Source organism: Taeniopygia guttata, chromosome 1A, assembly GCF_048771995.1.
Source record: "Taeniopygia guttata chromosome 1A, bTaeGut7.mat, whole genome shotgun sequence".
NCBI lineage: Eukaryota > Metazoa > Chordata > Aves > Passeriformes > Estrildidae > Taeniopygia > Taeniopygia guttata.
The window spans coordinates 42396519-42415120 of NC_133025.1; the positions used below are offsets into that span (position 1 = coordinate 42396519).

An 18602-nucleotide genomic window follows, 5' to 3' on the forward strand; every position below is an offset into this window, starting at 1 on the left:
ACTAAAAGTCCCTACAAAGACACAGGAAATCTGCTGGAGCTAATTTTTGCAAAAATGCAAATTAGTTTTCTAGTTGTCTTCTGAATCAGTGCTTGTGTTCAGGTGTCATATAGGCTGCTGTGGTCACTGGCATCTATGCATGATTGTTATGGTTATGTTTTTCCTTCAAAATGTTGAAGAATAGTCGTAGCACAGTGGACTCTTGAGAAAGAAACAGAAAATGCCAGAGAACAGTATGGACCAGGGAGAATCATACATGTGACTAAATTTTTAACTATGTTGGCAGCATCTGAAAAGGTCTTTTCTTCCTGCAGAGCCAGATGTGTTATAAAACCCCACAGCCTTTTGATAGATCCAGCATTCCAGCCTCCAATCATGCTGGCAGATACGTCAGAAACATCTGGATATTTTTCAGTCCTTGAGTCTCTCACTTTGCTTTAATACTTTTCTTTACAGGACAACTGTCTTTACCTGGGCTGAGGTGATAGCACATCTGTGTTAACAATCCTAATTTCAAAATTATCCAGTATGTAAGATGGATTTCTGCAAAAAGCACTAGATGTTTGTGGTTTGATTAGTGATGGACTATAGCTGCAGTATGCTTATGGTGACCTGTTCTCAGCTTCTCATACTTGTAAATTCCTTTGTTTCTGTATATGGTATTCCATTCAAAACTGATTGCAATGTGTTCTGACAAGTAAGGGAAGCAAATGACTGTTCTATGATGCCAGCTGCCTCATGCCACAGGATGGCTGAGAGGTGTGTTCCTCCCTTCTTTCAGAGGAAAAGAATACATTTTTTTTTCTGAACCAGGAAATATCTGTAGGAAGTCTTAGAGAAATCTTAGATTAGGAAGAATTAACATCAGACTTTCAAGCACAGTGATGCTTTTTACATTGTATTAGCGGGTCTCCACACTAGAAAAAAGACAATGTGTTTTACATATTCCTTTAAAGTCTTCTGCACAATGAATGAACTGACCCCATAGTGACTAAAAGCCTATATTGTTTAGTATCACACAATACTGCAACTTAGGCCTGCTATTGTAGTCTGAAAGGAAATTTCATCAACTGTCCCAGGGCGTTTAAGAATATTAAAAGTGTTGCAAATGGCCACATACATGCAGTAAAGAAGCTTAGCCCCCAGTCAATATTGATTTATTTTGTGAAGGTCACTGCAGCAACATAACTTTTTTTTTTATTCTACTTCATAGAGCTGGCTCTGAGAGAGAGCATCAAGATGGAACAAATTAGCCTAAATTAGAATACTTAAGATTTTCTCTTTATTAGTAATTCCCAGATGTGGAGTCAGTGCATTGCCCCAAAGGTGTAGAATACAGAGCACTTGGCAGCAGCAGCTCTTAAGCCCAACAGAAGTTTGTCCTAGGATGTATCACAAATTTTCACTTCACTCAGATTAACTGGGATTTGACAGAAACAAATCTTGAGCATCAATCTGCATGTGTTTTAGAATTGTTGCATAGGATAGTACTGACTATTTGAAGGACCGATTTATAAGGATTTCCACATTACACTGTGTTGGAAAAATAGCAGTAGAGCTGGTGAATGTAACTGTTAAAAATTATTTCATCAGATCTTGTGCTCCTGGTTTTATCACAGAATGCCCTTATCCAGTAAAGGGAGTACCTTGATGCTCTAGTATCTCTTTATGATTTTACATATCAACCTTTGCCATATTTAACCTTAACGTCTCTTTGGGAAGGTTTAGTCTTTTCTTCAATGTGTATATGGTACCTAAAAGGGTAATTTTTTCTGGATCGTCAAGATCCTTTCTGTATGATTAGAAGTGTAAATAGTATTAATAAGTGCATATATGCCTGTGAATATTCACTTTGGAGTATATGTATTTGTTCTTTGTTTAAAGTAGAAATTAATTTCCAAATACAAGAACATAATTATTGTTATAATTCAATTAGTAGTATTGTCACATAGATCTTTTTCCAAAAATAAATTACTATGCTATTAATGAGTAAAGAATATAACTAAACATGCATACATATTGTAAAGACTTTTTAAATCTGTATTTTTTCATATTGGGTGAACACAGAGGTACAGAAAATACTTTTGTTAGAAGGGCAAGATGTTCTCAGAAATTACATCAAAAGAACAGCAAAAATAAAGGGTTTAGTGATCAGATTTCTGAATGGGTTATTCCTATGCTGGGTTTCTATACTAAGTTTTTTCCACAAGCTCTCTGGATCAGACTAAGGCCTGATTTTCAGGTAGAAAGAATTGATTGTCAGAAATTACCATTCTCAACAGTTTTAAAAATCTATTTTTAAGAAAATACCTAATCTGCAAAGCAAAAATTATACCATGTGCATAGTCTTTAAATGCTTGCTACTGACACCAGTCTTAAAATGTTAGCAATAGATGCAAGATAACAATGAGCAACTAAATTGCTTCTAACTAGAAATGCAAGAAGACAAAAATAATGACTGATTGATAGTCTGTTGTGCTGGCTAGAAGAAATAAGAATGTCATACTCTCTCAGTGAATAGCTGACTTTAATATTCAAGTCATTAATTGAAAGGCAATATTATAAAATAAGAAAGTCAACTAGATTTGATAAAATCAGCCATATTTCATAAAAAGTTGCCTTCATTGTTAGTGAATTGTTAATGTATTGTGTTCTAATAATCTGGACCCCTCTAAAATCCAGTATTATTGTATGCATGCATGTTTGTGAGTTAGCAGATAGCTGGATACTGCTCTGAGTTGATTGTATTTGCTTAAATGATACAGTTCCTATACAAGTGCTTTCCTAGTTCAGTAAATAATTGGGAGTGGATGTATGTCTTAACTTCTTAATTTTCTCTTCACCACCATTGCATTAACTAGCCATTTAAATTTTTATGAAGTACCTAGTCCATGAAATATGTAACCATTACTTGGTTGTATCTCTCTGCAAACTAAAATTAACCAAATATTCAATGATGATCCCAAAGGTGTAGAAAGAAACAGTGTCAAAACAAGAAATGGAATAAAACAGCAGAAAACTGGGACTTTGAGAGAACAAGATTACGTGTCGTGTTCTCTTGTCCCTGGATTTTTATCTGAATGAATCCCTACAATTACATATATTCAGTATATTGCTTTGGATGCTAAGCCTCATGTACTTTTCACCTTAAAAGTCATCTTCAAAGGATGACAGCAATTTATGGGTTATTTGCATGGGCCACCATCTGAAATGTCAGTGGCAATTCTGATAACTAGTAATCATGTAGCTCATGCTTTTATTAGCATATGTATTCGGCCAAGTGCACCCAAATTCATTGTGTTAGTTACTATATAACAAAATAAGGACACATAACTTGTCTTTCGGAATTATGTTAGGAGGATAGGCATTGCCACATTTGACAAGAAAGATGGAGTAGGCAAGACATTTCTTTGGAATATTTGGGATCTTGCAGCAATGATTTTCAATATATTCACATTATGAATTTTAAAGATAAGGTGTTAAGCACATGTTTCAGGTCCATATAAAATCCCTTCTGAAAGAACAACCTTTTCAGTTGTAGAAAAGATACAAGCAAAGAAAAATTTAAAGTCAAATAACGCTGTTACTTCTTGATTTTAGTTAGAACAAGTTTCATTCCAGCAAAACTTGTATCTTGGCACTCTCACAGTACAAGAGTGGCACTGCAATATCTTTATATGACAACAGCTTGAAGAAGTCGGAAACAAATCATGATGTCCAATGGGATTGGAGGTTGAATTTCATTTCCATCCAGACGAAGGTATCGGAGGCGAGGGATGTTGCCATAATAACCGTAATCTTCTTCTAGGGCAATGGAAACTGGGCATATCTGAGTACCATTGACACCTGAAAATGTAAATCAACGTGTTAGGTTATTTCCATGGGAAAAGTTCATGAAGATAAAATTCACTTAGGACACAAAGTAAACTTCCGTTGATGTCAGCATGGGGGACTGTTGCTTTTGTTTCCATTTAAATACTTTGTTGACTGAAAGCAAGCACCTTCATATAATGTGACCTGGATCAGTGAATCACATATTCTGTGCTGCAATTATGAGAAAAGGCCATTAGATGCATAATTTATCCTTGAACAAAGGGGATACTAAGTTAGACAACTACATGATATGCATTGAGAAATAGCTCTTTACACTCTGAGTGAGCAAGGCAAGATTACTTCTGGGGGGTTTTGAACATCTTATTTCAATGACAGTATATTAATTTTAGACTGATGAAGATTCCCTGATGAAGATCTTGCATTCAAAACAATAGCAGTATTGAATCAGAGGAACTTTTTGTATAGTGTTTTTAATTTTTAACATCTGGACATTTCTGTTCTTTGACATTACTAAGTGGATTTGGGGTTTTTTTGCAAGAATATAACTTGTGCAATGGAATATTTTTCTTTCTAATCTGAAAGCCAACAAATCCTCAAAATGCTACATGCATCATGCATAATTTGTTTCTGTACAGGTAAAATTTGAAACTATGGCTTCAATCATTATCCATATTTAGAAGTGTTGAATAGCTTGGGCTTTTTGTCTCCTCTAGGGTTACCTCTGCACTGTCACTTGACTAAAATGCTTTTTATATTTTGTCTTTAGTTGTTAAATAGTTAGGCAGCTGCTGCTCTATTTCAGCCTCAAAATGGCCTCTAGAAAACACTGAAGTGGTGTTTGTTTTTCAAAGATGTCAAATTTCTTTGACCAAATTATGATATTTTTTGATTAATCTAACTGCTTGAGGATCTTGGCCTCAGACTAACTGAAAAAAAAAGTGACTGGAGAATGTGTATATAACAGATTTTTTGGAACAAAATTCTTTACTAAAAAAGAGATAGGAAAAAAATTTCTTATATTTAGTAATGATACCATCCACAAATCTTCTGACTACAATCCCCAAAATCAGAGAAATGTTATGAAGTAAAAATAACGACATAACTTACTTTATTTTTCCCTATAACTTACTTTTCCCCCCACCCTCCACTCTATTTTGAAAGACTGCCCGGATGTTTGCAACATCTTGGAAGTGGACTCTATCTTTGTCATGGAAACTAGATAAATACACCCAGTTGGCCAAGGCCTGAAGCTTTTGTTATATCCATGATATCAAAATGTGTTTGTTTATCTTGTGAAAATTGATTAATGTTGGCAAAGCTTTTGGTATTCTTGGAAGAAACAAGCTACAACTTATCTCTATGTGTGAATTTACAACACAAAAAGCTTAAGAATTTTCATTACTAAGGCGGCCATTTAAAGTTTTGGGTGAATCAACACTATCTAGGAGAAAATATCTTCTTTGTTTGACCAGCACTACTGTTCACAGAGACAAGATGGTTTCAAGTGTATCCTAAATCTCTGTCTTCTCTGACCAAAAACTATCTCACTGCACTCATTTTCACTGGGTTAATTACTCCAGTCATGAAGTGAAGCAGCAGTTATCTTACCACGGGCCACCTAGGGAGAAGTTATTTCCTGATGATGTGTGGTATGAATTGGTTTGGGTTTTATTATTCTCTTTCCATAAACAGTAAATCCTACCCAAACTATCAGGGGAGTAAAAGTCTCTCTCTCTTTTTCTCTCTTTCAATACTCTTCATGGATATATTACTGAATTTTATTTAAATAGGAGGAACAATACTTCCAAAATGGGACTGAAAGCTCCTTAAGATGGTATTAATTTCCCTATACAATGGTGTTATCCTTTCCTTTAAGTAGGAGGTCTCAGACTCAATGGAAAGGAATACACAATTAAATTAGATTTAAAAATCTAGCATAGTTTATTCAAAGAAGATTAATTCCACCACTTGTCAACAGAATTGTTATGTCCTTTAGTATTTAAACATGAAGCCTAGAGCTGCTGTAAGGGAAAATTGCCAAAGAGGTTCTCATTAATGGCTAACACTGTATGTCTGCTGAAGATGTGCAGATATTTTTCCAGTAAAACTTACAATTTAGAAACAAAATTTAGATACATGGCCCTGGGATTTCTCCCTTTCTCTAAATATGGAATAATATTAGCTCACAGTATCTATCTTGGCCTCCTGGTGTTCTTCCAGAGGAACTTACTGTTTACTCCCTTTCCTTTGTCCTTTGATAGCACTGTAATAATACCACCTGCTTGTCCTTGCTCACTTGTTACATCATTTCATACCTTCTCTTTGCTTACTATAACATTCTCCTTTACATTCTTTAAGAATTCCCCAGAGCCTCACAAGTGTATATCCCAGGTAAATTTGTAAGCATATGTGTTTTAAAATGCTATAGAACAAATGTGTTGCAAATCTGTTGGAGCTATAATTAGTTTTGGATTTAAGTTGATTTTACTTCCAAAATTAGAATTTTTTTTTCCTCTGTGCATTGAGATCCTTAAAGAAGGGATTACAGGTGAAATTCTTGTTCCACTGAGACAAATGATGAGGCTATCATTTGCTTTCCTGGGCTTCAGAAGAAGACCTTGTATCTTCATAAATGGTCTCTAGAGAAATAAAACTGTGCACTTATATGAAGAATTGATATTACAAAATAGCATATAATAAAACATAGACAAATGGTTTTTACATAGAAATGCTGATGTATGAACTCTTGCAATAACTACAGTGTAACTATGATTCACCAATAGAAAATAAAGCAGCAATTAGCAGTTGTGAAGGAACACCTGAGAATTAATGTTATAAAAAGGGCTTGTACTGCATACATAAAAGTAAACTTTCAGCACAACTCTTTTGTGAAGAAATCAGATCAGGACTTTACAAATAAATTTCTTTCAAACCTTTTATATTGATTATCTTAACATAATGATTGATCTGGGTTTAAGAAGACAAAACCAATCTGCAGAATTAATGTCAGCTCTTATTACTCTGGCCTGATGGAATTACATTCCTTGTTTTCAATCTTTTAAGATATTATCTATTAGAGCAATGTCTCATGGAGGCTATGCCATTATCCCTTACTTCTTGAACAATTATTCTATATGGTAAAATACCTTTACATGATACCCAAATTTAATTTAAGGTATCAGGTTGCAACTCTTTTATATTCAGTTACTCAGAATTCCCTTCTTTTTGTTTTTTTTTTTTGTTTTTCAGGTAAAGTCAGTTAGTCACAAGCAACTTGTGCTTAAACTGACAGTTATTTTTGAAAAGTGGTAAAGACATTAAGGAATAGAATATTTGTGGAAAAGCATCTTGATTCAGTTTCACAGGTCATGTGTCATTGAAACGTGAGGCTTGATTTTGTACATACCACAAAAGCTAATTTTCATGGACATAAGCTTTGCCAAACATATTCAGGGAAGGAAGAGGACTGGACAGATCTTTAAATACTACTTAGACACAAAACTGTTCTTAAACTGGACAGGCTACATTCCATTGATTTTGTGTCCACTTGAAGTGACAAAATAAAGTCTGCCCCTGAGGCCTTTGTGGTGAAGCAATTCAGATAAATCTCTTAGTAACCAGGGGGCAATTAAATACATTCAGAAACAACATCTGTCATAAGATTTAACTCTAATTAACAGATAGAATTCTTGCAGGCCACTTAAATATGTGCCAGTTATACAATTTTTCTTATTTATATGATTTCACATTTTTATTTTGCCAAATGCAATGAGTGAATATAAATTATCAAGAAATATCTTTATTTCATAGGTCTTTCTTTTGTGCAAAAGCTAAATCATTATTTTTCATATATTTTTGGACTACAGTGGCACAAAAATGTGTCAAAGGACCATGTATTCAATTAAATCACTATGATGGGAAGATAAATATAGAAACTTGGCTTCCTTCTGTGCAGTGGTGAATAAAAAGTCATCATTTTTGTTTTGGCTTTTGGCATGAAATGAAGTACTTACTGATTAGATACTTTCTTTATATAGAGTATGTAATGTCCCTGACCACCACACCCCGTCTATACCTGGATGAATTTGGAAACAGTCCTGGAAATGAAACTGTTAAAACTAACAGGCTTGTGTTGCCTTGGGTACAAAACCTCATCTCATTTACATGAAATTGAAAACTTTTGAGGACATAAATCTTAATAGAACAATATGCTGTAAAATCAGTAAAACACAAAAGCATTTTGCTCAGAGAAGTGGTGGATGTCCCACCCCTGGCAAATTTCAAGGTCAGGCTGGACAGGGCTCTTAGAAATCTCATCAAATATCCCTGCTTACTGCAGGAAAGTTGGAATAAAAGACCTCTAGAGGTTCCTTCCTTCCCAAATTATTCAATGATTCCATGATTTTAATCACTTTATCTCAAAGAGCATTTTTATAGTTAAGTAGACATTTAAAATGGATATGGTTTTGAAGGGTTCCACACTGGTAATATACACTTACTTTTGATTTTGTTGTGATCAAGATGAAGGTGCTCAAGGTGAGCATTGATTGGTGGAATTTTAGTGAGCTGATTGTGAGACAGCTGTAGGTCTAGAATAGATGAAACATTAAACCCATTTGGAGGGATACCATCATCAGATAGTTTATTGTAGTTCAGCCTAAGGAAAGTCACTTTGGGTATTGCACTGAAGTAGTTTTCTGGTATAACTTCAATGGAGTTGTTGTCCAAAAACAGCTGCAGTGTATTAGCTGGAATGCTTAAAGGCATTTTCTTGAGTGAATTTTTTGCTATGTTGAGCTGCATAAGGTTGTTGAGTCCTTGGAAGGTGTCACTTTGAAGAGCGCTGTCCAACAAACTGTTCTGGTGGAGGTCTAACATGGTAAGGTTTTCCAAGTGGCTGAAAGCTCCTTCTGGGATTTTGGAGATTTTGTTTCTAGCTAGTCTTAGCTGTTCTAGACCCACTGGTAATGGGGCAGGGACCTCGTCCAATTCGTTATCTTCAAGGAATAAGTAAAGCAGTCTTTTCAGCTTGCTCAGCACACCACTCTCAATTCCACTGTTTGTGATCTTATTCTTGTTCAGATTTATCCATCTCAGATGAGTGGCATTTGCAAAAGGCTTCTCTGAAATTTTTTCAATTTGGTTGTTTTGAAGATAGAGGTACCAAATTCTGGCTGGAATTGGAGGTATTTCTTTAAGTCCTTTGTTATCACAGTATAGTGCATTGGGGAAGCTAGGAGGACAAAAGCACTCCTGTGGACATTCAGAAGTATAGTGAGACCAATGGCCAGGATCCAGATCATCATAAACTTGTCTCACAGTTCGAGTCCATGCAGAATTGACTGAGAATAAGAGCAAAAGGCTTGTACAGACTTTCAGAATCATGGTGTTAGCCTTGGAAGGGAAAAAAACCAATTAGCTTTTTCCCAATAAAACTCCCTAGTAGCATACTAGATTAACAAAAGAGTTTTGCATACAAAATAATATTTCCTTTATAAACAGCCAAATTCTGTCATCTAGGGTATTATCCATGGTCTGTTAAGGAAAAACTGAAAAGTAATATAAAAGGTATATGTGCTAAATGTTGATAAATATTTCCTGATTCAGCTTAGACTCCACATTGGCTACCAGTTTAACTGATGTTCATGTAAGTACCATTTCCAAAAATATGAAAATATGGATCATTTTTAGACAATAAATCAGTACCTCTTTTAACCTTGCATAAGTTTTCCTGTACAGATCTATAATCTACATTATATAATGGTTAATCTTCAGAAAAGATACAATTACCACAAAGATATAAATACTATTGTACTCAGTGTCCCTCCTTTTAAAATTAATCATACCCTCTTCTCTGTTTTTGCTCTCTTCCACAATTATAATGGCATGTGGATCAGATTTTCCAGGGTCTGTTGTCTTAATTGAAAAGTGGAAGATCAAATAGTGTTTTAACAGCTGTTTGTTGGGCATGTTCTTAAAAGATTGGAGGGAATATGTTTGACTAATCCATTCCCCACCTTGCTCACTCTCTCATATCCAAAGTTACAAATTTCCTTCCCTAAAGCAAACAGATAAAACAAATGTCTGCTCTAAATGACACAAGAAAATAGTCCTAACCAAATTATAGCCACAAAAAGCAAGTCATAATCAAACTATTAATATACATTTATGTATATTTTAGCTATTTTTCTTACTTAATTATTTGCTTTTTTTAGCCTCTTCCACAATTATAATTATGACCAAAATTATCACTGTTAATTTACTCAGACAGGAAATACTTGTGTAGCACAAAAACAATGTTTTACAATCTCTGTTATCTTGCTTACTGGCTCATGGAGATTAACAGGTATTTTGCAGTGCACAGGCAAAAGACTGATAACTGAAATTTCTGATCAAAATTAGGAGGTTGATTTTGACAAAAATAGTATTTAAATAAAAAGCTCCCTCATAGGATTAATGCATCAGTAAAGTTAAGAACTCAGTTCAAATATGTAGAAATTTAATAGTTTTCACCATTGTTATTAGCAGTAACAAGTGCAGAATCCTATAGCCTTTCCAGCCCCAGAAACTGCTATCTGGAAGCATTCCAAAGAAAGGGACAAATAAAGTATTTTTAAAGAATAACATTTATATTTCACACAGTGGATTTGCAACCTTCTTACTCTGTAAATATTCATAACCTTAATAACACTTAAAAAAAAAAGAAATATAAAGAAATTTACCTTGTTAGTCAAGTTCCTGGAGCTAACTGAAGCCAGTTAGAAATCACTGTAAATTCACCGCTTTTGGCTGCTAACCACTGTGTTTGTTTCCTGTCCTCCTAAGAATTAGCAGCATATAAAACTGGAAGTACATACTAGTATTCCCAGATGTATTTCCATGCACACCTTATTAGCTATTGCTTCTAGTTTGACATTGTTTCAGAGTTTGGGCTTACCTCAGCTTTCTTGGATCTTCTTCTCTTTCTATTGGTCCCTGTTGTTAGACTGTAATAGCTTGAGTCAGGCTGCAAGCTGTGTTCTAGGAATACAGCCTCATATATACGCATCAGTGCTTACAGCTTTTAACCCCTGAAATAGCTAAGGCACCTCAGCACCTAGGCAGGGAAAGAAGGAAAGCCTGGCCTTAATACCAAGCAGCCACTGAGCTGAAGGCATTTGATTTTTTATGTTCTATTAGATGAGGGGAGCTGGTCTAGATGAAACAGGTAACCCAAAGTGTAGGTTTATTCAACATTTTTGTTAGAAGATACTTTACATGCAAAGCTGACTTACATCATAGCTCATTCTCATAATACCTGACTTGGCCACAAAGGATTAAAACCAGTGCCATCTGTTTCTATGGAAATATTTTGTTTGACTTTTATTAAATGCAGATGCTGTCATGCCATTTAAAGACAAAATTCCTGATTAGGAGAAGAGAACAAATGCATTTGCTAAGAATTTTTTAATAACATATTTTCAGTTCTTTAAGGATTAAATCCTACCTTTTCTTTTTTGTTCAGAAAGATATTTACATGTATTTCTACAAAGTTATAAATTCCCCAGTGTCTCCTGCAATTTTCTTTTATCACTGATCTAAAGCAAAATCTTTGCAAGCAACTTGCTCTCCAAAGATAGACACATATTTCTCACATTAAGTATTTTGGAAGATTTTTGGTTTCCTTTTTAGTCCAAACTTAAAGTAACAGCTTCATATCAAAAAAACTATTCATGTTCAAAGCCAGAACAATGGCATAAATATTTTAAGGGAAAAGTTAATGAAAAATATGAGTTATATTAGTTTTAAAACTTAGTTAAATAATTATTTTAATTCTGTTTCATCTATTTTATTTTAACCATTAAACCTATAGCAAGCTATTTCATCATTTTCAATCCCTTGCTTCTTAAACTCAGAATTTCTCAAAAGAAGTTTAGAAGCAGAAAAGACCAAAGTAGTCAAAAAAAAAAAGGAAAGCAAACCTTAAATACATGGGCTGCTTTCACTGACTTCAGTAAGGCTAATGTTAAACACATAATAATTTTTTTCATTAGTTATGTTTGTACCACTATGTTTCTTGTTTATGAAAAAATGCAACCTTACCATCAGTAATTTTTGCATTGTTTATGTGCTTAAAAACAAAATAAGTGCTTAAGTGTTTTACTCTGCTAGCACACCAGGCCCTTCAACACCTCTTAAAGATCAGGGATTTCTTACAAAGCAAGTGTAAAACTGATTCCTTCATGCATACAAACTATTTAAATAATTTAAATTAGATTAAATTAATTTACACCTATGCCTAAAAAATAAAGGTTCTAGTTTTAAGCAGATTCCTAATTATAGGACAAAAGCCATAATAACTGCCTATTTTCATTATGAGTGTCACTTTAAGCATCTAGAACTTAAAATGTTTAAGACTTGGACCTCCTGCAGCAGAGCTGGTACCCCGCATTAGTGACAAAGATTCTTGTCAGCTGGAGTCCAACCAAGGGAGATAGGAAGAGGCAGAGGCACCACAGTGTGAAATGTAAAATAGTTGTATATCTAATTTTGAGATGTTTAAGGAGGTGTCACCATGAGAAGTGCATCTGTGATTGTTGCAAAAAACAAGTAGTGCAGTGTAAAACTGCTTTGCTCTTGTGCTAAATCTTAACAAAGTGTGTAGAGAGAATATGGAGGTGCTGAGGTCTCTTTGCAATTAAAGAGCGAGCCAAGTCCATCCCAAGTGTTGTACTGAAGGGTCTAAAACTGTGAGTCCTCATGGCAGATATCTTCTGTGACACACCTAAATGCATGTTGCCAGATGTTTATATTTAGCAACAACAAAAAAGAATAATTTATCTTACTCTTCAGGGTGGTCTGAGTTTACCTGCTATTTTTACATGCTAATCATGTTCAGATATTCATTATGTTATCACAGAAGTCCCTGGCAAAGCGATTTACCATTTACCTTATGGCAGGCAGTAGTACTATTTGTATGAAATACTGTTAAGGAAGGGGTCACAATCTGCCCTTTGTGGATTTAGAGGCCAGGTATTTGATCCTTATCAAACACATGCTTCCATCCCATTCAAAGGAGGAGTCCTTCACTAGGAGAAGAATATAGCAAAATACATTTTTTAAGACTTTCTCAATAATGCGAATTTCCATTTCTTCTGATGCAAACAAAGCAGAAAAAGAATGACAAGAAATGGCCTCAAAACCAAGAAGCAAGAGTGTTTACAACTGCCATATGTATTTTCTCACATGCTCCCAAAAATTTTTTAAAATATCTCTGTAGAGACAAATGATTGCCTGGGTGTCTAAGCAGATTTTGCAGAAAGCCTGCTTTCCATAAAGCCTTCAAGATCATGCACTTGTCATGCATTTCTTGTGTTGAGTCTTCTGTCATCTGGCGTAAAATATTTCTTATTTAAAGGTTGCATTTTATGGTGATAAAGTTTTACAGACTTATAAAGACCGTGGCCAAGATTTTCAAAAATGACTAATGGTTTGGAGAGTTTTTGTTTTGCGGATCCAACCTGAGACTCTTTCCAGAGCCTTTTTTCAGTAAGAGGCTGCTAAGAATTTTGTGTTAATGAGGTAATTTTTAACTTGAGAAGCTGAGTGATCGAAGGCAAATATCAGTGAAATACAAAGTGTTCCTGAGACCATGAACAATCTCTCAAAAAGTAAAATCAAAATCTCTCAGTAAGTATGAAAGATATTTGCACAACAATAAAAGGAAGTGGAAAAAATATGACAGTAAAAATACTGTGGATACCCACCCTGAATTTTGGAGATAATGTCTAAGAGATATTGTTGGATTTGTTCTAGTTTGAGAAAGATGTCAGAAGCCATTACAGAATTTTTACTCCATGTGTCTCCTTTCAAGCCACACTGTTAATCAAGAGAATTTGTATTAAAAAAGTATAAAAAAGTGAGGAGCATCAACAACTGCAGGGGGTAGTAACATTTCCTTGGGAGGAGTAATGTACATGCTTGAAACTGCACCAGCTCACAACCTTGAGAAAGACTAGAAGAGTAAAAAAGACAAACTAGAAAGACCCATTGGGAGGAGAAATGGACTGGAAGTGCTGTTTGGAGCTGCTCTGTTTTAGCATCAGAGCTGCTGACAGTGAAAAAATGCATTACTTTCAGTAATGGCTGCCATATGTCTCAGATTGAATTAGAAACAAGGTCTGTTAAGCATCAAGCATGTGTATAGTTCATCACCAGCAAACCCAGGAGTGTACTGCAAGCAGAGCTTACTCGTTAGCCCTGTGCATTGCTCCATTTAGCAGAGGCTGCAATCCAGGGTGCCTTAATTTGGGCAGTACTTTACTAAAAGCTATGTGCCTTGCTCCACAGGACAATCAATTCATCTGAAACAAGCTCTTAAATTATCTTCATGGTTACTAGAGAAAAACTTCACTTCAAAAGCTGAAGACAGTTAAGTCCAGTTTGTGTTCTCTTATCGTATACTCCAGTGGTAGCTCCAGACACCTTCATGGAGGTGCTGACTTTTACTCAGGCTTGTCTGCCTCCTTCACTTCTGATGACAGGCATGTAGTGATCTGTCTCTTTCAGCGTTGCTGCTCTGAGTTTTACTCAAGAGTCAAAAAGACAAAACTTCTATTTCCAAACTGTTCCCTGACCAACAGACAGTGATATATCTCAATTAATAATATCTGCTGCTCCTTTTAAAAAACAGCCAAAGGTCAGCAGGATCAAAGAGTCTAAAAGAAAGCAGATGACTGAGCCTTCAGGCTAGCCCAAGGGACACTGCACACAGATCAAAGGACCAGCCCAGATGTTCCAGAGCCTACTCCTATGGATATATTTTACTCTACATCATTCCTAGTGAACAAAAGAAATTAAAGCAAAACAAACTTAGGAGCAGGAATGCTGCACCTCTAGTAGAAGTCTAGAATTACCTGCTTAGACCTCGCAGAGGAAGAAATTGCATTTCTTATTTAAACAGGCATTGTGCTTATGCAGGCAGCTGAAGTGTAGGCAGTTTATGTCGGGAGCTTTCAGTTTAGATCAGAATACATCGCTTAAAGAAACCCTGGGGAACAGTTTGACTGGCTTAATTTGTTTAAAGGAGATGTCACCTGACCCCTTGTTTATATAGGATGTAGGAAGATAAGATCCCATTCTAAAAGTCCAGAAACAACTTCACTCCCTTATCAAAACTACGGTGGGAACAGAGTAGCTTAGCACAAAATAACAACTATGGGAAAAGCTTCAGCTTTTATGGGAAATATATTGGTCTCCTGAATATGCTTAATTAAATAATTTTTGACACTTTATTATTTTTCTCTCTGGTTTGAACTCTTTACCATGGTGACACCAAAAAGGTTCCATGACATAATGCCAAAATCTGATATTTGTCTTGGCTTGCTAGGTTTACTTTAACTACTATGGAAATGTTACTGTCAATCTCTTACTTTGCCTTGTTTTCATGATTTCAACAATTTCAACACTGAAACAAATCTATCCCACTCTGGAACTCTATTTTAAATGATAAATATATCTCAAATTAAAATATCTAGCATGGCTTTATCAATTACACACATATATTGAGTTGCTGGGACAATGTGTAGATGATTTTTATTTTCCAGACAACTAATGGTAAATGAAAATATGTATTAGTGATGTGATGCCCATTCTTTAAACATGCAGTTCTGAACCATAGACCATCAAGGATTAAATATTCTGAGATAACGGAATGACAGTGAAAACAAACTGGTTTTACTATCATTTAATTATATCCTTATCCTTAATTTATGTTAACTTCTGTTTTCTTGTTTACTTCTGTTGTAAAAGAAGTCCAAAAATATTTGAATTCATCTTCATTTTAGATCCCCACAGTAAGACAATAGATTTCAAGAAGCTTAGTTATACAAAGTTCTGTCCTCTAAAATGAATGACAAGGGTTGCATAAAAGAGAACTCCCACAACTTAATGAAAAAAATATTTTATTCCCTTTACAGTAATGATCTGCTACACTGATTTTGCCAAATGAAAAATTCAAGGTTTGGGGGCTTTTTTAATATTTAGAAAGAAAAGCCAAATGGCATAAGCTATATGAAAACTCAGCTCTTATTTTCCATTAATTGTAGCAATCTTTGCTCTAATTTTTAATGCAGATACTCTTGGGAAATACTGAAATTAAACATTTGACTATGTGATTTTTATTTTCTTAAATTGTAATATCAGTCATCGCTTTCAAGAGCTGGCATTTCCCAAAGCACTTGAGTTTTCTTCCAGAGTCTCAACTTCAAGCTCAAATCTCACTCACCATGACTACTCCAGTCACTGATTATCCTTTCAGATGGAACATGTTGAAACTAAGTCTTTATTGTGTAGATGAAATTCCTCAACTCCCGGCACTTTGATGCAAATTGACACCACCTTTTTCTGTGAAGACAGCTCTGGAACCCAGCTCCAGAGAGAATTCATCACCCATCCCTGTCCAAGCACCATGCAGTGCTCCAGAACCCTAAATAATGACCTAAATAACCCTAAATAATCAAAGGGGTTTCAACACTACCTGCCCCTTTCTTAGATGATTCCATGCTCTTCATGGTGGCAGCTGGGAATCCCAGCAGTAAATTCTTAGTTCCCTTCTGCATTTTCTGTGTGATACACATCTCAGCTGTGATTTCCATTAGGAGCAACACACCTTTCCTTCTCCTGAACTGAGGGTGGGAATTATAATATTGCAGGGGAATTATAATAATGCACATAATTTTGAGAACTTACTGGTCTTGCTGTTTTCTTGGTTTTTATATTTTTTTGTTTTGGTTTGGTTTTTTTTGTTGTTGTTGTTGGTTTTTTTTTTTTTTTTTTGACAGCCAAATGGTTGTAATGATGAAATCTAAAAGTGAAGCTCAGGAAACTTTTATTCATGTAGTTTAGAAACCAGTGTGTGTAGTAAAATGGATAGCAAAATCATATGATGTGAAACTGGAAAGATGATGAAAATAGGAATTTTGAAAGACTTATTTATCTTCAAGACAGCTTATTGGTATATAATGTATGAAATTGTTTTATAACATATCGAATTTATAAAAACCTCCAGTACTTCTGTCTGAAATATTTTGCATGTTTCAATGAAAGCATTATAATCAACAGAAATATTTTTACAAGTATTATTTAATAGGTTCCAAAGTGTCTTCATAGTTGTTTGAGTATGTGCTCTGGCCAGGTTGACCAAATACTGTGACAGACTTGTATGCATTGCCCCACACTGGGATTCACAGAATAAAGACAAAACTGTTTTTTTTTTTTCACAGTGCAGTTTTCCTCTTCTTCAGAAGTCAGGTGCATTTGACCAAATCACTTTGTTTCTACATTGTCATATGGAGAACATAAATAATTTTTATCTTCTCATGTATTTACCTCATTTCTTAACTTCCTTCTTAATTAGATTTTATTTTCTGCTTTTCTTTAACAATTTCAGAATAAAAAGGTAACTGTACCAGAGGTACCACATAAGAGGGATGATACTTTAAAAAAAGATGTTCTAGTAATCAAAACTTGTTAAAAATATTGTTATTTGATCTGTAGATTAAGAATGCAAATTATGAAAATGAACATAATTCACCTCTTAAAACAGGTAGAAGGGTTACAACCACAAAGTATCATTTTATAGCACTGAAGAGTAGCAATACATACATTTCAGCCCACAATCACTATCTTATCTCATAACAGTGTGATAAAAAGTGCTTCAGCCTCTAAAGCTGCTTTTCTTTACATGATGAAGTGATAATATGGCCTGGTACTTGAACCTGACATTTCTACATTCAAGATGAGTGTCCTAAAGTGCAGCTAGCACTCTTTTATTTCTGATTTCAACTGATATTGAACTTTTCAGACTAGAAAAGAGAGTTATTTCTGTGTGAAAGCCTTAAGGCCTACAGATTAAGTAATTTTTCTTATGGATGGAAAGCCTTTTAACCAATATCAGAATCTGGAAAAATATTAATAACCAACATGTCCTTCATGAGCACTCTGTCTATTAGGTGGCATGTTCGCTAGTGCTGATTCACATGGGAGAGTTAGAAGGGATGGATCTCTGATTTCACTGCCACTGCTCAGTAAATCACAAGTATTAAAATGGGAGCAGATTTGCACAAGCCAGCAAAGGTATAGAAAGAAAGTTCCTGCCTATGGAATATATACCCAAATCTATATCTAGGTCAGCTAAGTTAAGATTTTGTGAGTATCATAGGAGTTGGAATTATGGTCTGGAACCTGAAACAAGAAATTTTCCACATGAATTTCATGCTAAACACTTCATTTGTAGAACTGGTTAGTAAAATTGATATTTTTCCCCATGGGTTTCTAGTATTCTTAGAATCACAGATTCACAGAAGTTATAAATAAGTCTGAAGAAACATCTGAAGGTTGTTTAGTTCAATCTCCTTCTAAAACTAAGGCTAGCTTCAAAGACAAATCTGTCCCTTAGGGCACTGCCCATGCACGTTATGAAAATTTCTGAGGATGCAGAGTCCACAGCCTCCTGGGGCAATCTGTGACAGTCACTGTGAAGAATTTTTTGCATGTCCGGCTCAAATTTCTCTTTCTGGAACTTTCTCTTTGCCACTGTTCCCTTTCACCATGCACCCAAAAAAGAGTGATACACTTTTTCTGTATGACTCTTTTTGGCAGGCTGCAGTAAGACATGGACTGAGACATATGGTATATACAGAGAGGCTATGGGAAGAACTTTATCCTTACCTGGAAAGAAGAAGGTTGAGGGAAATTCTCTTAACAGCTTGTAATCTATCATGAGTTGG

The 18602-nt window shown here is 35.0% G+C and overlaps 1 protein-coding gene across 2 annotated transcripts; it reads right to left on the minus strand.

The window, feature by feature from the left end:
• Positions 1-888: 888 nt before the first annotated feature.
• KERA (keratocan) lies at positions 889-10979 on the minus strand. 2 transcript variants are annotated; one of them, XM_072923201.1, is made up of 3 exons: positions 10772-10979; positions 8334-9228; positions 889-3846 (listed from the first exon to the last, which is right to left on the minus strand). In XM_072923201.1, the coding sequence occupies exons 1-3, from the start codon at positions 10880-10882 to the stop codon at positions 3674-3676; spliced, it is 1179 nt and encodes a 392-aa protein (XP_072779302.1). In that variant the 5' UTR covers positions 10883-10979; the 3' UTR covers positions 889-3673. The 2 variants fall into 2 exon arrangements, with proteins under 2 accessions (XP_072779302.1, XP_032602107.1); XM_032746216.3 differs by lacking the exon at positions 10772-10979 and adding an exon at positions 10557-10757.
• Positions 10980-18602: the final 7623 nt, after the last annotated feature.

Coding starts and splice junctions, on each gene's coding strand:
- KERA (XM_072923201.1), bottom strand. CDS start 10,882: ATGCGTATATATGAGGCTGTATTCCTAGAACACAGCTTGCAGCCTGAC. Junction 9,229..10,771: donor GAAGATCCAAGAAAGCTGAG/GTAAGCCCAAAC, acceptor TTCCCTTCCAAG/GCTAACACCATGATTCTGAA. Junction 3,847..8,333: donor TGATCACAACAAAATCAAAA/GTAAGTGTATAT, acceptor TTACATTTTCAG/GTGTCAATGGTACTCAGATA.